This window comes from Zeus faber, assembly GCF_960531495.2.
Source record: "Zeus faber genome assembly, chromosome: 12".
NCBI lineage: Eukaryota > Metazoa > Chordata > Actinopteri > Zeiformes > Zeidae > Zeus > Zeus faber.
Window position 1 is genome coordinate 30,001,725 of NC_137196.1, and position 25,000 is coordinate 30,026,724.

General features: G+C 45.2%; 1 protein-coding gene across 1 annotated transcript in view; it reads left to right on the top strand.

Annotated features, from left to right (window-relative positions):
* The window catches only part of LOC307238418 (partitioning defective 3 homolog), a gene marked incomplete at its 3' end in the record, with an annotated part of 153,843 nt that overhangs the window by 66,643 nt on the left and 62,200 nt on the right, over positions 1-25,000 (top strand). The window contains 7 exon segments of the mRNA XM_080011387.1: positions 8,398-8,489; positions 11,559-11,642; positions 15,760-15,885; positions 19,163-19,542; positions 21,001-21,140; positions 21,578-21,706; positions 24,303-24,338. Of these exon segments, the coding sequence (XP_079867513.1) occupies positions 8,398-8,489; positions 11,559-11,642; positions 15,760-15,885; positions 19,163-19,542; positions 21,001-21,140; positions 21,578-21,706; positions 24,303-24,338 (987 nt within the window).

Here is a 25,000-nt window from a genome sequence, read left to right on the forward strand (position 1 = left end):
GTCTGATCAACTTGTTGTTGTTGTTGTTGTTGTAGTGGTGCACCATGAAACGTCTCACGTTTTAATACACCATAGCAATTATTCCGAATGTGGAATAGGGATTTACAGGTTCTGGTGAGAGCTACGACTTCTGGTTCCGGTAATGTCTTTTGTGTTTGCGCTACGTCGTCGACGTCGTTTTGGGGATGGTAGCTCAGGAGGTAGAGCTGGTGGTCTAGTCATGTAAAGGTTGCTGGTTGGATCCCAAGCTCCTCCTGCTAGCATGCTGTAGTGTCCTTGAGCAAGACACTTAACCCCTAATTGCTCCTGATGGCTGCGTCCGTCGGTGTTTGAACAATTGTAAGTCGCTTTGGATAAAAGCGTCTGATCAATGACTAAATGTAATGTAATGTAATAAATCGCTTCCCAAAAACCACCTGGTTTTGGGTTTTGGATTTGTATTATCTGCGCTGTGGTGCCCCTCCTCTTTCCTGGCTCTGACTCTCGCCTCAACTGTCTTTTCGGATTTCGAGAACGTGGACTCTGGCTCGGCTAACGCTAGCTAGCCTGTTAGCCTAGCGTATTGCTAACTATGCCGGCGTCGATGCCGACCTCCGCGGACTGTGGGAGCTGCTGGCACCTGGTGGCAGACTCAGCGCTCTAGAGAGGTCGGTCTTCAAAGGCGTCCACAGCCTGCGTGAGGACGTAGGATGAAGTGTCTGTGCGTCTGGCCTCCATCGCTAGCGCTCGGGCTAAGCACACCTCCCGCTCCGTGTCCTCCGCCGTGACCGGGCCGGACTTAGACTCCACTCTCCCGTGGCCCGGATCCATCCTCACTGCGGGTGAGTCGGAGGCAGAGGAGCCGTCAGTGGGACCGGTTCGTCGTCTCCGGCCCGCCGCCGGGTCCCAGCTTTGGGGGCGTAAAGTTTGCGCCTGTCCCTCAGCTCCGCACATGGCTCAAGGGAGACCGCTGCTCCCTCAACGTACTGTTTGTGGACAGCCTGGGCACCTTCTTGAACCGTCCAAACGTCTTCGGGCGCGATGGAGTTCATCCAAGCTTTCACGGATCGCGCCTCCTCGCCTTGAACGTGGAACTGACGCTGAAATCTTCTGTCCGCTGCTGGTGTTTGGTGAGTCTGATCCACTCTGACGTTAATGACTGCCGCTCTGCCCTACGAACTCCTCTGCTTATAAAGCATAGACCGAAATGACGTAACTTCCCTGTAACATACGGGAATCTAAACAATTTACTACCGGTTCGGATTCAAACTCTCAGTACCCCGCAAAGCCATGCAGCCAGAACAATAAAGATGTCTCCATTAAACGTAAGGTCACTAACTAACAAGTCATTTTTAGTTCATGAGCTTACAAGTATATCATAAGTACTCATAACCTGGATTTCTCTCTACCGACTGAGACCTGGCTGGATAGAAATGGCTCAGTCGCACTCACTGAGAAAGCACCTCCTCATTTCAAGTTCATCCAAACCACTAGAGCTGACCAGAGAGGCGTAGGAGTAGCTGCCGTCTTCTCTAGGATCTACACCTGCAAGGAAATCCTCCTCGGACAATTCACGTCTTTTGAACACCTTGTTATGTCTATAAACTGCAGTGCCCCCATTTTAATCATCGCTGTCTATCGGCCACCAAAATATAAATGTGGCTTTCTTGATGAATTCTCTGAGCTACTGTCCAAGGTCTCCACTGATTATGATTGTGTAATTATCTCAGGTGATTTGAATATTCATGTTGACAATCAAACAGACCCAGATGCTCAACACTTCATGAGCCTGTTGGAGGCGTTTGGCCTCACTCAGCACGTTTCTGGACCCACCCACAATAAGCGGCAAACTCTGGACGTGGTCAAATCAAAAGGACTAAATATCACTGTACCCTATGTCATGGATGTTGCTATTTCAGATCACTGTTGCATTTTCTTTGACGTGTCTGCTCTTCCTGTACAACAGAGGGGAACCCCAACAATTAAAAAACGTTTCATTAACAATCATACCATTGAAACCTTTAAGAGAATTGTAAATGAGTTACCGCTGTTCAAGGCATCATCAACTGAGTATCCTGTGAACAACTTCAACTCCAAAATACTAAATGTTATTGATAAGATTGCACCTGTTAAAACTAAAAACATAGAAAAACAAAAAGCCCCCTGGAGAAATGGAGCAGTTACTAGGCAGCTTAAAAGAGAGTGTCGCCGGGCAGAACGAAAAGGGAGAAAGACAAATCTTCAGGTTCATCATGAAATTTACAAGGATGGACTCAATCCATACAATATAGAAATGAAACAGGCCAGAGCGTCTTTCTTCTCTAAAATCACTAATGAAAACCTCAACAACAGTAAAGTGCTCTTCTTCACTGTTGATCGACTTATTAATCCACCGTCTACAACCCGTCAGAGATGCTCTCCACTGAAAAATGTGAGGAGTTCACTACATTCTTCAGTAACAAACTGATATCTATCAGACGGAATATTAGTGCCTCAACATCCAGAACTGAACCTTCCTCCAGTTCCCCAGTAACATGACTGCTGCCATGTCCCACCTCGTCCCCTCAGACATAAAAAGACCGGACGATGTTGTTGGTCAGCTCAGGTCCTCCACCTGCTGTTTCCCTGGCTGCTGATGCTGCTGCTGCCACTGTGGTTGGAGTCGCTTTTGTTGTTTTTGTTGTATTTGTTGTTGCCGTTGCTTTTGTTGTTGCTGTTGTTTCAGGGGCATTCTTTTGTCATGACCGGCTGACAACTACGTTCTCTCTTTCTTTTTTGTATTTCTTTGTAAAGCGCCTTGTGTTGCCCTGCTATGAAATGCGCTTTATAAATTAAGTGTGACTTGACATATATATAATTGTATAGTTTTGGGCTGTGGCTATTGGTGCTTTCATTCGATATAAGCACAATAAATATTTGAGAACTGATCATTAGTAATGTGGATATTATGAGCATTGACCGTAGAACAGAGTATGAAGTTCAGAAAACTGCTTTCATTTAAAGTAATAGATTACTTTTCTGTAATGCTTCTTAAAGACGTTTAACTACATAATATAACCACAACCAAAATCACAAACAATATCTGGACTCGTATCATGATATCCATATTATATTGATAATATATCGGTATACACGTCCCACAATTTAGAGGCATACATCAATAATGCATATAATAATTAAAAATACGTTTTAATTATAAAGCTCCATTTAAACAGGAAATGCAGCTCAAAGTGTTTCATAGGAATTGGGAAAAAAAGGAAATGAAGACAACGCAATCAAAACAAACACAATTGGAAAACAATGAAAAGTTAATAAATGGAACAAGTTATCAGCGGGAAATAACAAAAAACAACGAAATTAAATGTGTAACAAGTCATTTCAAAAAGTCAAATGTGATAAGGGATTAAAAACAATTGATTCAAGTGAAAAATCGAGTGAATTGTATTTTTTTCATTGAATAGTGTTAATAGTAATTAGTGGCCGGCCATCGCATCATGTGGTCATCGCTGTGACGGCGCCTCAGCCTGTGAAGCGTGACTCGTATTGACAAACTGCTGGTGGAGTGTCTTCAATCCCATTATCAGACGGACTTCCAATCCCATTATCAGAGCGACTTCCAATCCCATTATCAGAGCCACATTCAGGGAGGCTAATGGAATTAGCGGCGGGGTCGTTAATTGAAGACTCGTTGTTAATGATGCATTGTGGGTAAAGTGCAGTGAGTGTCTCAGCGTTAATCAAGTCTGTCTCCTGCTGCTTCAGGGCTGTGCTTACTGCTGCCTTTGTTAGATAGAGGGATGGATGGATGAAGGGATGGATGGATGGACAGATAGATTTAGACAGATACATGGATGGATGGAGGGATGCACAGAGGGATTGATGGAGGGATGGATGGGTTAGTTGGTAGTTAGGTTAGTAGTTGGGTGCAGGGATGGATGGGTTGGTAGTGAGGTTGTGGTAGGGATGCAGCAGTACAGTAGACTCATTGTAACAGGTTTTGGTATTTTTATATTTGAGAGTAAATTAGACCAAAAAATTAAACATTTATTTTTGTTAAAGGTGTAAAAATGATGTTGTAGTAGTAGTAGTAGTAGTAGTAGTAGTAGTCTGATACAAATAACTAGTGTGACGCTCTGTGTGTCTGATAAATAAATAAAAATGACAAATAAATAAAAGCAGTACTATGTTACTGTACTATGTTAGTTATTTGTGTGTGGAACAGGTATGAACCGTATTCTTCAAACATGAGTAATAACAGCACGCCACGCCCATACACTGCACCAACGCCTCCGCTGGACCTCCACCACCATCATACCCAAATGCCCCGGTTCAAGTGTACCTATTGAGCCCTAGGGGGCGGTCCAAACGGTTGGACATCATACATATTTTATTTTTTTTGTGTGTGTATATATAGGTATATATGAAGGTAGGTGGAAAGGGGACGCACTGTGGATCGTTCTTCACCGCTCACTTGTGTTGTGTTGGGCGTGGTCGTTCAGTGTGTGGAAGTATCTCCCTTCATCACACGACGCACAAAGCAGGAAACGCGTTGAGAGGAGCTGATCACTTCCTTGGCATCGATGGTATTGATCCTCAAATCGCACTCGATACCTTTTGGTGTCGTCCGCCCGACAAAGCCGCTCCAAACAGCAGCTCTAGCGGTAATGTTAATAAGTCATTTGTTGTGTTTTTCAGAATGTGATGCGACATGATGACGTTTTAGGATCCATCCTCCCGAGGTCCCATCACGCGGATCCATCAACACATCATTGATCCACTGATTAATCAATAAATATACCTTGAGATGGGACATGAGATGGAGGTTTGACTTCTTAATAAGGCCACTGGGAGTCTCGTGCACGCTTCTGCGTGTGCACGTCGGGTTGTGAGTGACCAATCAGCTGTGGAGGGAAAAGACAGCACAGCAGCACTTCATTAGTCTACACACACACACACACACACACACACACACACACACACACACGTGCACACGCGCACACACTCAGACCCCTCCTCTGGTGGCAGATAGAGGACAGGCCTCGATGGATTCTACTGTTAATCTTTAATGAGAACGTCTCTCCCTCCCTCAGTCCCTCTCTCTCATCCTTCTCTCTCTCTCTCCCTCCGTCCCTCTCGCTCTGTCATTCTCTCACCCAGCTCTCTTCCTCTCTCCATCTCCACTTTTCTGTTTCCCTCACCCTCCCTCCGTCTCTCCCTCCTTTTATTCCTCTCTCTGTCTCTCCATCCGTCTCTCGTTCTCATTCTCTCACTGTCTTTTTCTTTCTCTCATCCCCCCGCTCTCTCTCGCCTTCCATTCCGCTCTCTCTTTCGCTCCATCTCTCTCTCTCCCTCTGTCTTTCTCTCATCCAGCTCTCTCCCTCTCTCCGTCTCCACTCCTCTGTTTCCTCCTTCTTTGCTTCCCTACCTCTCCCCCCTTCTCTCAATCACTAACGCTCCACTTTTCTCTCTCACCCCTTCTGCCCTGTCTGTCCACCCCCCCCTCTCTCTCCGTTCACGAAACAGTGACTTTGCTTAAAAACCACCAGACGACCCCCCCCCCCCCCCCCGTCTCCCCCATTAACTCCCAAGTAAAACAACTGAATTATTAATGCTGCAGGAATATACACACACACACACACACACAGACGGGCGTGGTCTTAATGGTTTGTCTGGGAAGTTGTGGCAGCGTAATAACCGGAAGATTGTGTCAATACATCAATATTTAATATCTGAATATGATAATATAAATAACTGAGGAGAAATTTAAAATCCCCAAATTGAGGACTGGCAGGCGGCTGAGGCTCCTGTCGTTCAAATGTCTGCTTCAAAAAGCAAATTCCTTTTAATTATTGAAAACTAGGAAACGTTGAGTTCTGAAGTTTTTAAGCCTCATTTCAACTCGTGTGTGTGTGTGTGTGTGTGTGTGTGTGTGTGTGTGTGTGTGTGTGTGTGTGTGTGTGTGTGTGTGTGTGTGTGTGTGTGTGTGTGTGTGTGTGTGTGTGTGTGTGTGTGTGTGTGTGTGTGCATGCCCCGTTGGAGGGGTGGGGGGGGGGTGCTGTCATTGCTTTTCGACATGCTATCTTTTCAACCTACACACACACACTGCGGCCTCTGGTTGTCGCTCCCCTGGGTCTCCCCGCTCTCCGCGCTGTCATGGCAACCGTACGGCAGCGCAGCAACCGAAGCCTCATTCTCATGCTGATGAGGTGGCCGGTTGCCGGGGCCGAGCTGAGCTCCTTCTGGTCCTCGGCCAATCCAAGGTGTGTGTGTGTGTGTGTGTGTGTGTGTGTGTGTGTGTGTGTGTGTGTGTGTGTGCGTGTGTGTGCGCGCATGTGTCATTAAAACTAAGCGTCACCATTTAACAGTCCACGTGCGCGGCGTGGGCTGGGGGCCGGTCACGCGGTGCTTTGGGGGGATGTGGAGCGTTCTCCGTCCTCGGGGGCTCTGCCGTGTATTTTTGTACTCGGGGACGACTGTACTCGCTCATGTCTTCATCGGGCGGCGGCTTGAGACGGAGGTGACGGGTGATTTATGGTCCACATTTAACTGGGCTGATGGCAACGCGGCGCGGAGTGCAGCACTTAAACCTCCATCTGCGGGTGGGGCGCGCGTGGAAGGAGCGCCTCCGCTCAAAATCAGGCTTTCGCGGCGAAACTGTTTATGCTGGTTAATCATCCGTGTTTCAGCAGCACTATCAAATGAAAGTACAAAAGCATGGATGTCGAGGTTCATGGCCGCCTGCTTAAACGGTTTTCGCACGGCGTCGGGTTGATCCCATCCCTTTAAAATGCGAAGGGCCCGATTGGCCGAGTTTCCTAGGCTCCGCCCCCGCCAGCTCTGAGGAACGCCCACTTGGCCAAACCTGAAATACACCGGACGAAAACTAATTCAAAGTGGATTTAAAACCCGCAGAGTTGCGACAACACGTAGTGTCTGGGTCTGAAAACAGCACTGAGGATGGAGATGGGATGGAGGGATGAAGATGGAGGCCACCCTCACTCCATTCACGCTTTATTGCAGTGATTTAGTAAAAAAATGGTCGTATTTATACCTACTCGCTCCTTGTTATCTGTTATATCCGTATCCTACTATCAACCGGTACAGCAGAGGTTCCCAACCACTGGGTCTTGGACCGGTGCCGGGCCGCGGGGCATTTGCCGGCGGGCCGTGAGAAGGCGGGCGGGGTGGCCCTGCTCAGCCTGTGCATTTATTTTTTACACAAAGCCCGATAATTATTTATGAACTACCATCAAGAATAAACGTGCGTCTTTGCTCACACAATCAAAAGTTCAGAAACGCCGTGCGCTCGGCTGTGCGATCGGAGCCGCCCCGAATGGAAGACAGGCGAGCGAAAAAACATTAAAAGAAAAAAAAGTTTTTTTATTTCCCTCTGTTTCCTGATTGAATGGAACAGAAAACGCATCACAAAATGATAATAAAGAGAGCCCTGCATCCAGTACATCCACCCTTATGTATTTTATTGTATTTATACCCGTAACTGTGCTTGGCTCCAGCTGTTTCCTTATAACTGAACTTGTCCTGTGCAAAGGAGTCTTTCTTTTGTCTGTTTTGTATGTGTGTCCATTTTATTTTGTATTTGTCTATTTTTCTTTGGAAATGTGGCTGTTTTCCTACATTTGGCTGTTCTTGTTTTTCATGCCACTTGTCTGTTCGGCAACGCAGCAAATTCCTGGAATGTGAAAATGTTCTTGGCAAAACAACAGGATCCTGATCCTCGTCATGTCTTTTCGGAGCCGGGGTGTTTGGATTTGCAGTTGCTGCCACGTTGCGACGGACGATCAAGTCATAGACCTTGTGTCGTCGCACCTCGTTCTAAGTACCTTTTAAATATTTTCTGCGAAACACGATCTTCTGGAGCTGAGCGGAGTTGGTTTGGGGCTTCATTTGGCCGAAACTCCGTTGACTTTAATGAGGAATGCAATGCAGAGTAGAGAACCGTCCTCCACCCTGCAGCAGGACGGCCGCGCCCCTAGTGGTCCACAAGGGTACTACAAGGGCCCTGCCAAATAGTTGGCAAAAGATCGATTTGAATGAATATATGTATATATTTGTATATATATTCTTTATTTTTTAACCTAATTTCATGTTTTTTTTCTCAGCATTTCTTAAACCTGCAGCGTGGGGGCGGGGCACGCCTCGTAGATTACTTTCTGCGCATAACGCATGGAGAGGGGATGATGGGGGAGGGAGTCACGGTGAAAGTCCCCGTTACGCACGGTTCCCTTCCATACCGCTCCACCCGCACTTGTTTTGTTCCAGGAGCAGACGTTAAATAAAATACCTACATCTAAAATAAAAACAGTTTTGTTGTCCATGGCGCTCGCCCTGTGGCCCTGTGGCCCTGTCTGTCTCTCATGCCTTTCTCTAAAACAGCCTCTCTCTGCTCTGTTGTTCCAGGAGGAGGACGACGAGCGGGAGGAGAACGGGAGGATCGAACCGGTCGGGCGGGCCGACTCCTGCACCGACCACGCCCCCCTGAGTGACCTAGAGTGAGTCCTCCAATCACAGAGCAGCTTCCTCTGAAGGGGGCGGGGCTTTGTTTACGCTTCGTGTAACTTCTGTTTTTAACTCGGAACCAGTTCAACGGAATCTGGAAAAACAGGCAACAATAAGTTTTCATTTAAGTTCCGTCTTTGGCTGCTTTACATGAACTGTTGAACAAAAACGGGAACTGACTCTTTTTAATTAGTTTATGGAATTAAAGGAATTCATAGGAGCGCACCGTGTCAAATATAGTTTTTGCAAGTTTACTCTCAGTACACACATTTTAAATACAATATATGTTTGACTATTGTCTCCGTTTTGGGGTAAAAATATTTTATTACTGTATTGAGTAGTACTTGTTAGTATCGGTAGTATTTGTGATTATTGGTAGTATTTGTTATCGTTGAGTAGCATTGGGTAGTATCGGTAGTATTGGTTAATATTGGTAGTATTGGTTATTGTTGAGTAATATTGGTTATTATCTGTAGTATTGGTAGAATTAGTTAGTTTTGTTAGGACGGGTTAGTATCGGGAGTATTCGTTTAATATTTAGAATAGTATCGGTAGCATTGCTTTGTATCTGTAGTATTGGTTTGTATCGTAGTATGTGTTATTATTGAGTAGCAGTATTGGTTAGTATCGGTAGCATCTGTTAATATTGCGTAGCACTGGGCAGTATTGGTTATTATCGGTAGCATCTGTTATTATCAAGTAGCATTAGGTAGTATTGGTTAGTATCGGTAGTATCAGTTATTGTTGAGTATCATTGGGTAGTATTGGTACCATCTGTTATTATCCAGTAGCATTGGGTAGTATTGGTTAGTATCGGTTATCATTGAGTAGTATTTGGTAGTATTCGTAGTATCAGTTGTTATTGAGTTGTATTGGTGAGTGTTGGTAGCATCTGTTATTATCGAGTAGCATTGGGTAGTATTGGTTAGTACTGTATTATTATGTTGTATTGGTTAGTATCGTATGATCAGTTATTATTGAGTAGTATTGGTTAGTATGGTTTATCGGTTATTATTGAGTAGTATTGGTAAGTATGGTATTATTGGTTATTGAGCAGTATTGGTAAGTATTGTATTATTGGTTATTATTAAGTAGTATTGGTAAGTATGATATTATTGGTTATTATTGAGTAGTATTGGTTAGTATGGTATGGTCAGTTATTATTGAGTAGTATTGGTTAGTATGGTATGATCAGTTATTATTGAGTAGTATTGGTTAGTATGGTATGATCAGTTATTATTGAGTAGTATTGGTTAGTATGGTATGATCAGTTATTATTGAGTAGTATTGGTTAGTATGGTATGATCAGTTATTATTGAGTAGTATTGGTTAGTATGGTATGATCAGTTATTATTGAGTAGTATTGGTTAGTATGGTGTTATTGGTTATTGAGTAGTATTGGTTAGTATGGTGTTATCGGTTATTATTGAGTAGTATTGGTTAGTCTCATACTATCAGTAATATCAGTTTTTATTGAATAGTATTGGGTGGTATTGGTTAGTATTGGGTAGTATCATTAGTACTGGGTATTGGGTAATGACAGAGCAGCCTCGTTCCTCCTTCTCTTCTTGTTTCGTGTCATTAACTCTGTGTCGTCTGGTTGTTCTTGCTGCCTCCACCTGCGCCTCCACCTCCAGAGTTCCTGTGGACTCTCTCTCTCTCTGTCTCTCTCTCTCTCTCTCTGTCTCTCTCTCTCTCTCTCTCTCTCTCTCTCTCTCCCTGTCTCTCTCTCTCTCTCTCTCTCTCTCTCTCTCTTTCTCCCTGTCTCTCTCTCTCTCTCTTTCTCACTGTCTCTCTCTCTCTCTCGCTCTCTCTCTCAATTTTTCGGTCAATTCAAAGCTTTATTAACATGGGAAACATACGTTAATATTTCCAAAGCAAAAAAAATAATAATATATATATGTGTGTGTGTGTGTGTGTGTGTGTGTGTGTGTGTGTGTGTGTGTGTGTGTTTACGACCTACAGTAGAATAGATGTTTACAAAGACAGTGGTGCTGAGGTCTGGTGAGTTCAGTCTTTGGTCTCGTCCTCCTCTTCACTGACTCAGCTTTTGGTGAAAAGGTCAAAACATTTGGTTCAGCGCTGAAATCCTCTGAAGACACTCAAACAACTTGTGTCTTCGTCCACTTCGTTCCAAAGCTGGTTTCATGGGGCCAGCGGTGCCCGCGGTGCAGCCCTGGGTGTGGAAGGCTGCGCTTTGGGCTAAATCAACCTTTTATTATCTCCATAGTTAACTGCTTATGACAAGTGATGATAATGTATGAACAGAAGTGGATAAATCATGCATAGTAACATGATAATAATGTCATAACATAATATGTGGTTGAACCGGGATGTAATGATAATAATAGGTGTTTTGACAAGGATAATGTAATAACATAAGTGTTTGTATCGGCTATGTAATAACATAATAAGTGTTTGTATTGGTTATGTGATAACATAATATGGTTTTTGGATAATGTAATAAGATAATGCGCTGTTGGATAATTATATAAAAAGCGGTTGGATGATAATATAACAATTTTTTGGTTCGATAAGGACAATGTAATAACATGAAGTGGTTGGTTGATAATGATAATGTAGTAACATTATAAGCGGTTGGTTGGATACAGATAATGTAGTAAGATAATAAGCGGTGGATAATGGTTGATAATACAACATGATCACTAAATGGCTGCAGGTAGATGTTTCCCACTTTGCTTTCTTGGTATTTCCTGCTTCATTATCTTTTTCTGCCGTTTGTTGTTTCTTCTTCATCTCGTCGCCTCCTTTTGTCATTTATTGAATTTGTTGTTTTTCTCTTTGTTTTTCATTTGACTTCCTTATTTTTTTCACTTTTTTCTTTTTTTTTGTCCTCATGTCTCCACCACGACACCACCTCCTGTTTGCCTCTCCTCCCTCCCCTCCACCCGCTCCCTCCCTCCCTCCACCCGCTCCCTCCCTCCCTCCTCTCCACCCGCTCCCTCCCTCCCTCCCCTCCACCCCCTCACTCCCTCCCTCCCCTCCACCCACTCCCTCCCTCCCTCCTCTCCACCCGCTCCGTCCATCCATCGTCCGTCCAGAGACATAGTCAAAGTGGTGGAGGTGTCCAACGATGGGGGGCCGCTGGGGATCCACGTGGTGCCTTTCAGTGCCAAAGACCGAAGGTAAAGGGACTGGGCGAGCGACATTGACAGATAATGGCGAGAGAGAGAGAACATGTCACCTGCTTGTGATATGGAAGCTTTCTGACACACACACACACACACACACACACACACACACACACACACACACGCTCTAATACACACACACACACACACACACGCTCTAATACACACACACACACACACACACACGCTCTAATACACACAGCTGCATTTACGCACAAATGCATGAAAACACACACATCATATTCACACATGAACAAATGTAGAAAGAAGAAGAAGAAACAGTCTTGCTTGCACACACACACACACACATGCTTGATGGTGCTGGTGAAATGGCTCCTCTGCTTTTGACCCATCCTGGCTTGTCCTTCCTCCGGGGGCACAGCCAGGAGCAGTGGGCAGCGTACGTGGACGCGCCCGGGGACCAGGTGATAAGTGTCCATCGCTGGTCAGACCATGATGGGTGCATGTTTTTTGAGGGGGGTCCTTACTGACGTGAGGTGGAGGAAACCCCATGTGAGCACGGGGAGAACATGCAAACTCCACCCAGAAAGGCTCCTGTTTGGGAGATAACCCACCGGAGCACGGTGCCAACAGCGCCCCAGGCGGGAATCGAACCCAGGATCTTCTTGCTGTGAGGCAGCAGTGCAATGCACTGCACCACCGTGCCAATGTAATATACACATGCACGTACACACATGCATCCAAAATACACACAAGTATACACACATGCATGAAAACACACACACACACATATCACCCCCCCACACACACACACACTAAATTATTTGAAAAATCCCCTAATCCACCCCTACACACACACACACACACACACACACACCCCTCCATCATGGCTGCCTGCTGTTTTGCATGATGAAGGGCCCACACTGAGCAGCACACACACATGTGCACACACACACACACACACATCCGCTGCAAAAACACAACACAGAGCAGTGCACAAACACAGCGCTCACTAAACACCATTGTACACACACACACACACACACAGACTGAACACATCCTCATGCAAACACACACACACACACACACACACACACACACACACACAGGAATGTATCTGCCGCAAAAACACGGCACCATGTACAAAGATTTACACAATACACAAATTGTACACACACACACACACACACACAGTGGTGCTGGTATGAAAGGAATGTCACATCTGTTTCACATCCTCCCACGTTGTGTTTTCCCCCAGGACGCTGTGATCGTTTGGGAAACCCTTCACAGCGTCTGACACGGAGCCCAAGCCATGAAGCAAACTCCTGTGAAAGTTTCCATTTCGTAGAAAAAGAAAAATATTTATTATTTTTTTTTTTCATTTTTTAAATATCACTTCAAGTCTTCGTTGATAAACGGAATTAATAAAAATAACAGCGGCTGGATGGAGGGAAGTCCAGTGTCACGGCAGCTCGCGTCTAAATTAGGAAATGGAGGAACGGCAATAAAACCGTGAGCGGCTTCAAAGCCCCAGTGGCTCAGCGGGGGGCGCTGTGTCGACACGCCTCCTCCGGACCCGCCGCCTTCCCACGCGGCCCCCGGACCCGCCGCCTTCCCACGCGGCCCCCGGACCCGCCGCCTTCCCACGCGGCCCCCGGACCCGCCGCCTTCCCACGCGGCCCCCGGACCCGCCGCCTTCCCACGCGGCCCGCGGACCGGACTCGGGCGGCGCGATCAAGGCGCCCCACCCGGAGAGAGCCGCCGCCGTCAGGGGAGACCGCCTTTGAACTCTGGCGAGAGGCGTGAACTCCGCCGCCCGCTCCGCCTCTCACCCATCGCCCCGCCCGCTCCGCCCTCGCCCCGGCCGAATCCCAGGGCCTCGGAGGAAGGCCCAACGCCGAAGCCTCAAAGCCAGGCGGATTTACCTTCCCCACTGTTCCCTGGGCGTGGAAAATAAAAGGGGGCGGAGCGGGCGGAGCGGAAAACACCCCGACGGGAACGGGCCAGGCCTCCTCCTTCACATCCGCCTCCTTAATCCTTTCAGGTGGAGGGGTGACGGAGGGTGATGGAGGGTGAGGGGGAGGGGTCCTCAAACGGCTCGGCGCAATGGATTACCAAGCAGCGCTTCTCCTTCCTCCACCGGAGCAGGAAGCTGGAAAACAGGATCCTTGAGAAGCCTGGAAAAGTCTAAAATGCAGTCATCTGAATTTAAGGCCTCAACATGTCTTGAATGCCATTCTGACGAGTCTTAATAAAATGGGTTGTGTTGAGGTTCAGGGATGCAAACAACTCGCTTTTCGCCAAATGTCCCTTTTTTCGCGTCAGTTTTGCGTGGCGGGTGCCGCCGCGACCCTTTGAGCTTTTTAAGTTTTTAAATCTTTTTATGCGTCCGAGAGAACGGCCCGTGATTGGTTGAGGAGTGTGATTGGTTGAGGAGTGTGATTGGTTGAGGAGTGGACTCCTTCTCTGCTGTCACGTTAGAAGACGCGGACACGGCTCTCCAAAGCAGGGGGTGATGCTGTGTTCGTGGGAACTCGGAAAACTGTAATCCGTGTCGGAAGTGATGCTGCGTTCATGGGAACTCGAAAAACCAATTTGTGTCGGAAGTGATGCTGTGTTCCTGAGATCTCAGAAAACTGTAATTCGTGTCGACACCACAAGTATTTTTCTGTCGCTCCATCCAACGCTCCAGCCGGCGCTCCAACCGTTGTTACATCCGTGATTTCAAAACACCAAAGTCAGGGGTCTGAGTCCGGACCTCCTCAGATCTTCACCTGGGGCCTCTCGGGTGAGGGTGCCGTCGCCTGGGCCCCTCACCTGGCGACACCATAGATCCAGATGATTTCAACATGTTGACGTGATTATTGTGGTGATGGTTTGCTGAGTAGGCCCCTGTCTCTCCATCTCTTCATCATTTATTTGTCTTTCTTTCGCCCACGAGCCCTGTTGATCAGGACCGATTCACTACTTCAGGTGTTATCCAACAGGCGGCCTGAGGGCCACAATGTGTCCCACATATTCTCTTAGAATAAATGTGAAAGTTAACGATGAACTAGTTGCATTAATGCAGCATTGAAAGAACCAACAACCCTAAGCAGGGCCCCACACTAAGGTTTTGACCTTTTTAGCCAAATTGGCAACTGTGCATCAGCTGTTGGTTGTCAAGACGGAATCCCTTTATAACTGAGTGAGGTCAATAGATGAACCCATTGATCGGTAGACTCAGAGGTATACCGTGCTTGTTGACGAGGCAACCAGACGGCACCAGATGATTGACAACGGCCCCAATCTGGTTGCGCGTGAGCAACCGGGCAACCATTATTAAGACTCTGCAGAAGCTGTTTTTAAGAATTTGAAACCTGACAGAATATTCCTTGGATATGTATGAGTTCATGCTCACTTTTTGGTAAAATTGATAAACGTGATTTGAAGAACTCTGTTTCTTTTTAGTTGTAGCTAGACTCTCAACAATGAAAATTGCTGTTGAGTCGATCCGGCGTCCGAGTCGGGAACGGGTAGAAAGTCTGGCCGAAAAATAAGAACCTGCTTTACATGTTGCGTGGGAAACCATCTCCAGTATATGCAGCAGCACGGAGTTATTTTATTGGACTTGACGCACTTCATCCAGTCACTCCCTGATGAGAACATGAATCATTGCCTCCGAGCATACACAGATACCCACAATGCTGCTGGCTATCTGGATAACTGCTCATGTATTTGTACTAATGATACATTCTCAGCCACATAAACCAAACTAACGGGGCCTAGTTCTGTTGAGATCCTGTTTCATGCTTTATTTTATTTCATGTGGCTTTATTTGACACGTTGATATTTTCTATTTAATTATTGGTGTTACTGTCATGTATATATAAATAATACATAAAAGGTTGATTATTATTAGTATTTTATTTGAATATTATCACTATTGTCGTTATTACTAAAATTGCTGTTAGTTTTATAGTTTTATACTATTTTCATTTATTGTATATATATATATATATATATATATATATATATATATATATATATATATATATATATATATAATTTTTTATTTTTTTTGTACTGGCTCACTCCAGGCTAGCTGTGTGTACAGGAAGAAGCTGCCATTTTGGAAGCTGCTTAATGAGCTTGTTTTCTCCCCCTCCAGGACTCTGGGGTTGCTGGTTAAACGCCTGGAGCGCGGTGGCAAGGCGGAGCAGCACGCTCTGTTCCAGGAGAACGACTGCATCGTCCGCATCAACAACGGAGACCTGCGCAGCACGCGCTTCCAACAGTAAGGCCACGCCCCCTGAGACAGGCCCCGCCCCCTCGCGTCCCGATCTCCGCCCCCAACGGCCTCCTCGATTTGGCGGCACGTTGTGTGCCGAATAAATGTCCAATTCTCAAGTGATTTGTCCGTCAGTTGGTCATTATCTAGTGATGTCTCTGTCTCTGATTTATATTCTCAGCAGTGTCCCGTGTGCCAAAATGTACCCACAATGCATCACTAAATCTGGATAGATAGATGCGTCATTCATCCCATCCCATCAGAATCAGCATTTCTGATCTAAAACACCAACAGTTCATAACCTGCAAAGCTTCCAACAAATACTGACCTCTCTACCAAATACTGTATACAGAGCTTACATTTTGTCCAAACATCGTTACCTCATTATTTGACAAGTGTCAAATAATGAGGTAAGCTAATGACAAAGTAATGGCTGTGAACAAAACGCTCAGGATTCCGACCGCTCTGAACGCACCGTTTCCAAAGGCTTTTTCTACGTCAGCTCGTCGTGGATTTCTTTATATGGTCATCTGCTCCATCCCATCCGCCCGGCGTTTCTCCAAACAAAACCAATAGGAACACTGCTTCTATTTGCAGACGCGTTTATTTATTTATTTTTATTATTTATTTTTATTATTTATTTTTTAGTTTATTTATTTTATTTTTATTTTCCGGCGTTTACATGACACATAAAATCCCCGCGTCAAGACTCCCGGCGCGGTGTCCGTGTCCCACGCAGGCTTTAAGAACGGCAACCCTGCTCAAACCCCATTGGCTCACATAAGTGGTGGCCTGGGGAGGGTGGCGCCGCCCCCTGGAGCAGCCCGTTTCCAGACAGCCTGGTTGGGACGCACGTTAGAATGGCTCTAATGCGTCATCTGAGTGGTATTTTCAGCTTAAACATGTTCCAGGGACCTCGGAGAGCTGTATGAACTGCTGTAAAAAGGAGCATCATCAGAGTCCCCGGTGCGGGTTCTCCTCTCGGCCTGAGATCCAACGATGCACATCTCTTATACGATCTCACGTCTGCGTTAAATGTGCCGTCCAGCCTCCTGTTTGGCTTCTCGCTGCATTATTCAGCCTGTGAGGAGTCCTGGAGGGAGAACGCCACCGGGCGCGTGCGCGTTGCCCTTGGGTGGTGTCAAAGTCACCGCAGCGCTGTCTGAAGCGGTCTGCACTGAGGCATTCTGGGAAAACACACAGCACACTGTGGTCAACCGACGCCCTTAAATAATCCATCGTTGTTTATTATTGTGCTGCGATGAAATGTAAACGTGGGCAGACTGTGATGTGGAATTTGTCGTCCAAATAAGAAAATAATTCCCTGAGTTTTCTTACTAGAAGAGCCTATCTAGTACTATTAAAGGTCCTACCCAGTACTAGAAAGCTCCTACCCAGTACTAGAAAGGTCCTACCCAGTACTAGAAAGGTGCTACTCGGCGCTGGAAACGTCCTACTTGGTACTAGAAGAGCCTATCTAGTACTATTAAAGGTCCAACCCAGTGCTTGGAAAGTTTCACTTGGTACTAGAAAGCTTGTTCTCAGTGCCAAGAGGTCCTACCCAGTACTAGAATAGTACTAGGTACTATTCACTTGTAAGTGAATATAGATACTGTATGTGTAGATATGTTTAGTGCTTCTACCTCTGGTCCAAATGGCCTCCAGGCTTTTCAGACATGAGCGTTGCAGCGTTTCCCGTCTTTGTTCCTTTCTCCATCATATGGAGCTGCAGCAGGCTCCACCTCCCCCTCAGCCTCCTCCATCTCCCCCATAGCCTCCTCCATCTCCCCCACAGCCTCCTCCACCTCCCCCACAGCCTCCTCCACCCTAACGTCATCAAGGTTTGAAATGGCTCCGGAAAAGAAAAATAACATTCTGGAGACCCTGGAGTGGTTAGAGGAGGGTTAAGGGTGGAGGAGGAGGAGGCTTGTGATACATACATGGATGGATGGAACATGGATGGATGGATGGATGGAACATGGATGGATGGATGGATGGATGGATGGATGGATGGTTAGAACATGGATGGATGGATGGATGGATGGTTAGAACATGGATGGATGGATGGTTAGAACATGGATGGATGGATGGTTAGAACATGGATGGATGGATGGATGGATGGATGGTTAGAACATGGATGGGTGGATGGTTAGAACATGGATGGATGGATGGATGGATGGTTAGAACATGGATGGGTGGATGGCCAATATCAAAGACAACAAAATTAAACAATAACGTTAATAATCCAAAAATTTATAATAAAAACATTGGTAACATACAAACACCTAAAACAACAAACAATAAAATTCACCAAAAAATAAACAAAAAAACTAAAAAATTGGTCAAATACCTAAAAAAAAAAAAAACCCAATAAAAATATCCATTAAGAATAATCAATAAAAATAAACCTAAAATAAGAAATAAATTGCGAGATACAATAAACATGGAGAAGATATAAACATTAAAAATAAGAATAAACAAACAAATAAACCCAAATATACAGGAACAAATGTACTACATTCAATACGCCCCAAGAAATAAACATACTCTGTGCTCCTGTTCAGCTGTTGCGAGGTGGGGGGTGTTGTGTCGTCGTGGCAACAGGTGGCGCTGACGAGGCCCCCTGCACGGCCCCGCCCCCCCCACCCCCGCCTCACGTTTCCATTCACACCCCCCCTACGCCCAGCGGGGGCTTAGAGCGCCCCAGTGCACGTCACCCTTCATCTGCAGCCAAACCAGGGGATTATGGGATGGATTATGGGATGGAGCCCTGTGTGGAGCAACAAGTTTTAATTGGCACAACGTCAGAAAGAGGAGGATCCGTCTGTGTTTACTTATATTTATTTATTCTATATGCATGCATCTACATTTTGTAATTATTTACAAATATTTAAAAATTAATAATAAATTCATAAAATATTGAATTTCAAGATGTTTAATTTTTAATGGGGGTTGAGCTGATATTCATATCCCCAAACTGGTTTTGATTATAGTTTGGGGCGTCATGGCCGCACGTTCAGAAAGACGCTCTGATGCGGAGGAGGCGGAGCTTCATTTTTTGGGAGGTTGTTGTAGTTCCCATGGCAACAGAGGGCGCTGTCTGCTGACAGTTGTCCAGTGTCACTGGTTGCGTCTTGAAACGGGACCCGCACGATGTGCAGCCAATCAGAAGACAGCTTTTATAACTGTTTGTATTTTGTTGTAATTTGGGGGGGGGGGATCCTTTTTTAATTTCTCTGTATTTGTCCCTCTCTCCTCCTCCTCCTCCCCTCTCTCCATCCAGAGCTCAGAACATGTTCCGTCAGGCCATGCGTTCTCCAGTCATCACCTTCCACGTGGTTCCGTCCTCCATGACGCCTCAGTACGAGCAGCTCGCCAACGGCTGCTTCAGCCCCGACTCGCCGGCGGCGGGGGCCGTGGCGTCCGGCCTGGACCCCGCCGCCCCGCCCCGCCGGCTGTCACGCCACGACTCCCAAACCCGACCCCACCCGCACCCGCAGCAGGACCAGGACCAGGCCGACGCCGCCTACCCTCCCGCATCGCACTCCGCCGCCAAGCCCCCGACAGGCCACGCCCCCTCGCCCCAGCGGGTACTAAGCTCCACCCCCACGACTGGATTCACCAAGAAGGTCGGCCGGCGGCTCAATATCCAGCTGAAGAAAGGTGGGAGTCCTCCTGACTGGACTTTCTATCAAGATAGAATAAGACGTTATTAATTATTATTACTATTATTATTATTAGGAAAGATGCTAATGCCTTAAACGATCTGGAAGACATACTTCAGCATAAGCTAGAAACACGGTTGAGGTGTCGTTTAATCCGCTATGTCACAAAGACCTGGTGGTTGAAGTTTCATCCACATGGATCCACATACGGAGCAGATATAATGAAAAACCAAACAAATTTAACCACAAACATTGAGTTGCTGACACGTCTGCTTCCAAAAAGATGATATTTACAGTAAGACGCTTTATGACGACATATTATTTACTTTAAATTACATTTACAGTGAGACACTTTATGACATCATCATGTTATTTACTATAAATTGTATTTACAGTATGACACTTTATGACATCATCATGTTATTTACTATAAATTGTATTTACAGCATGACACTTTATGACATCATCATGTTATTTACTATAAATGTTCACTTATCACTCTGTGGGGTTGAGAAGTTACCAAACGATGGATTTAGGTGTATATTTCTATAACTTTGTACCTGTTCAGCAGTCGATGTCAGTAGATCTGTTAGATTGATTATTTTAAATCCGTCGTCCACATTACTTTGCCGGATTCATGGAAAATACAATAAAAAGTAATCCACAAGAGCTGGTCACCGCGTCCAGTCAAAACCACTGACATGTGCAACTGAGTGATGCCTTCAAGATCCAGCGAGGCGTCGGAAAAATAGAAGCCGTGCAATGGTAATTACCCACAAAAATACCACAATGTTTTTCGTATTTCATGGAAACGTAACTTCCTGAAAATGTAATTCATGTGAAAAACTCAACAAATAGATGACGTAGCATCTATTTGTGGTCGTCACCGTCACCAAGGCAGCTCGACTTCCCCCGACAACACAGTGAGTTCTATCAGTGACAGGTTGTGCTTTACAGGCAAACATGGAGGGTTGTTTGAAAGACAGGAGGGTTGTGCTGCGTACACCGCAGAGTGGTTGCTCCGCAAACGAGCAACCGGGAGACGACAGAGCGCATGCTGCGTTCGCTTGGAAAATCGTGCTGCGTTTCAGAACCCAGGAATCTGTAAAACAACACGACTATACTGGACCCCGTGTATTGCAGCTGTAATTATTGTTATTATTATTATTAATTCAGGTTGAATATAAATAAAATGTGTACATCTATCCACAGAGTAGTACTTATTATTATTATTATTAATATAACTTTATTAAAATATTTAATTTATCAATATTATGAAAATAGAACTTCATTTATAAAGCACTTTGGAGAAAATGTTTCATGGTTCTTCACACTGAACATCAAACGAGAACGACATTTATCCTCTCCTCCTCTACTCCTTCTGTCCTTCTTCTCTTCTCCTCCTCTCTTCTCCTCCTTTTATTCTCCTCCTCTTCCGCGCTCCCTCCTCCTCCAGGTCCAGAGGGTCTTGGTTTCAGCATCACCTCCCGTGACGTCCCCATCGGCGGTTCGGCACCGATCTACGTTAAGAACATCCTGCCCCGTGGGGCCGCCATCCAAGATGGCCGCCTCAAGGCTGGGGACCGCCTCCTGGAGGTGAGGGGGGCATTTAAGAGGAAAAATCATAAATCATAATCTCAAGTATGTGAGAAATCACATGTATTATTAATATAGACATTATTATGTTTGAGAAATGGTGTCCACGTGGAATACATTTCAGTCACGTTTTGTATGTTACTTTTATATTATATATATATATATATATATATATATATTATAATATTTCTGTACATTTTTATCTTGTTTGACAGTTTTTTTTATTTTATTTTTTGGTATATTTTCCTTGTATTTTTTATTTGGCAATTTTCTTTGTATATTCATCTATTTTTTCACTTAAGATAATACAAAACTTTATGAAAATTTCAGGAAGTTCATATTTTTGTGAATTTTCAGCTTTTTTCATTTGATTACCTGCAGGCGACAGATCCCTGCAATATGAAATGTATTTGTGCTGGAACCTCCCTGTCCCCCAGGTGAGCGGTGTGGACCTACTGGGCCGCACCCAGGAGGAGGTGGTGGCCCTGCTCAGAGCTACGCCCATGGGTGGAGTGGTGGTGCTGCTGGTGCTGCGGCAGGAGGAGGCCTTCCCGACCCGACAAGTGGTACGCACGCAAGCTGCATCTGCACTTGCGCCTGTACTCCCACCTATACCTAAAATACCTAAAATATAGCTGCAGGCAGCAAAACACAGGGTCCATTATCAACACCAATTACAAATGTTCAAGTTCCCATGGAAACGTAGCGTCGCTTTGTGCTGCTGCTCCTCTTTACATCAGCATCACGTCTAAAACCAGTTGCAATTTTCCCAGTTTCCATCCAACGCAGCATTGACTCGAGTCCTGGTGACACTGAATGACTAATACAAGGATCCACTTGTTGCGTGTTCTGACTTTACCCTAAAAGTTAGAAGGTGTCTGTCTACTTCCTGTCAGGTCCCTGTCTACTTCCTGTCCTGCCTCACAGTGTCTCTGGGGAAGGAAATCACTCCGTGTGAAAGTTCCCACCAACACGCCTCCATTGAAACACTGCATGTCTCTCACAGATGTTTCATCCACTTTTTTAATTTTTGGGACTAAAATAAAACAGGCAAACTCCAAATCATATTCCGTGTTGTGCGCCCACAACACGGAATATGATTTGTTCTGTTTTGGAATGGATCCAATGTTGCAACATAAGGACACGGCACCGGGTTCGATGGAATAGAATGAGTTTATAATTACAAAAGGGAAAAATAATTACATATCAAACAAACAATTCATTATTTTCACACTTTTAAAGACACATGTTATTTGTCTAATTTAACACAAAAGTTGATATAAAAATAACGATAAAAAGACACTATAGAAAAAATATGGAATGTTTTAAATTGCAAAAAAAAAAAATAGAAGGCAAAAGGACAAATAATACCTCAGAAAAAGCAAAATAAATAAAAAAGATAAAAAGTTTGTGTGCATGTAGATTCATACCAACCCTCCAAGCAGTTATACACTATACACATGGTTGGGAAATACTTCATAATTAAGGGGGTTTTTTTGTGTTTAAATGATTTTTTAATAATCTTTAAAAAAATGTAAGTGGTACAAATGGGTGAAGGTAACGTAAAGTACAAATAGAAAAATGTAAACGTAAAAACCTTATATATATATATATATATATATATATATATATATATATATATATATATATATATATAAATAAAGATAGGTGTTGATAACCTTAATAAATAGAAAAACGTAGACATGGCAAATTGTCATTATGTAGATACTGTATATAAATACGTATATAATGTATATAATAAATAAGGGTACATATAGTATAGTAGATGTGAGTGATTCTCAAAGCTGACACACACACACTCTCTCTCTCTTCTGTCACTCGGGGCAGCAGATGTCTGCTGCAGCTTCTCATTCAGTAATTGAAGCCTTTGCTTCATAATTCACTTGTTTTCCTGCAGCTTGTGTTTAATGAAGATCAATGACAGATGCTTGTTCATAACTGTTCTAGTGTAAAGTCATGTTTTAATGCACAGCACTGATCAAGTCATTTCTATATTCAGTGTGTTATTGACTATTTTGCCTTTTTTTTTGTTGTACTATTTTTGACTATTTTTTTTTAATTTTATTTGGCCATTTTAGTTTCCTTTTCTGAGAGTAATTGGGGGAGGAGGGTGGAGGGGGTGGAGGGGGTGGAGGGGGGACCACTTACTGGTCGATCGTCTTCTGGAGATGAGAGCGACTCTATGCAAAGGATTTATTTTAGAAAGAGAGAGAGAGGGGGAGAGAACGGATCAGACGGTTGTGATGGTTCTTATGGGTGTAATGGGTCCGGTAATCACAGTGTTCCAGGTTGGATCCCCGGCTGCTCCCTTGCAGTGCGCTGAAGTGTCCTTGAGCAAGGCAGCGCATCAGAAAGGTGCTTTAGAAGATGCCACCGTTGAGCGACGGCAGTGGACGATGTTTAGCCGGTGCTTCCACATGTGGGAGCTGACGGTGTTTCAGGTGGTGTTTTACCTGGTACAGTAGCAACACCTGGTTGCTCCTGTACCCGGTGGAAAAAAGATGAACAAGATGTTTATTCAAGTTCCACAGGAAATAAAGTGTTTTTAACGAGAGTAAATCCAAAGAGAAGCCATAGTTCCTGAAATCACTCAGCTACAGCTGCAGCTACAACTACAGCTACTGAGAACTGTTGTTGCTCCGCCTCTAGAACATCGCAGACTGCACCACCCGTCTGCGATGTGTTTTTAGCCCGAGCGGCTAAAGCTAAACCCTGCTAGTGTGTAGTGGGGGAAGTACGGCAAGACAGGAAGGACAAAAAGGGTCAAATCACAGCTTGGACTATGGAAACTAAATAGGGACTAAAAGGGTAAAAGCGCAACGACTTTGTATGGAAGGGAAGGAGGGACTAAAACACAGGTTCCTGCGCTGGTCTGTTCTAAACATCGTTCCTAGAACAGGTCTAACCTGCGTCATCTGTGTCAAAATTGGGCCAAATTGTTATTTTAAACATCGCTATCAGGACAATTTCACAATCGGTACACATGTACATATATATACACACACACAGAGCAATAAAGAGAAAGAAGTATAAAGTCCATGTTGGCATCCAGGACTCTCCTTCTCCATCCTCCTCCATATTGTCTTTAACCTGAAGCTGCTGATGAGTTTGTTGAAGTTGTTCTTGTGTCTCTGCCTCTAGAACGCCGGACCCCCGACGCAGAGCCCCAGGGACTCGGTAAGGACCTCCGACCTCCTACTGACCCCCGTCGCGCACCCTCCACCTCTGGGTGGTGTCCAGAACCCCCGTCCCAACTAGAGTGGAGGGGGGCAGAGTAGAGGTAGAGTAGATGGATGTAGAGGGGTGTAGTAGAGGTAGAGTAGTAGAGGGAGGTAGATGTAGAAGGGTGGAGTTGTGACGCTCAGAGCGGTTTAAAGGCGGAGGCCGTGGTTCTCGGGCAAAATGATTTGACAAAATCAAATGTAGTAATGTTACTAAAACGACCTCGTTATCGACTCACCTGCACCACCTGCTCTTCACCACCCACTCTGCTCCACCTACTCTGCACCACCCCCTTTATTACAATCGGTCCTAAAATTTCACCGAAGCTCATCATCTCACTGCGTCTGAAAACACCACCCTCGCTCCACCCTAGAGGGGCGGGAATCAAACGGCTGGAGCTTTATTGTTCGGACGTTGCCGATCGATCGGGGCACAATGGATTCACTCGATCGATCGCTTTAATGGGTCGATGTGATTGGCCGTCGAGGCTGCATGGAATAAGGGGGTGTGGTTTAACGAGCCGTCGCTCGCCCAATGATCTGTGGAAAGAAGCTGTGGGTGGAGCTCTCCATCTTTATCTCTCTTTTCCTTTCTCTCCTCCTCCAAAATATACCTTC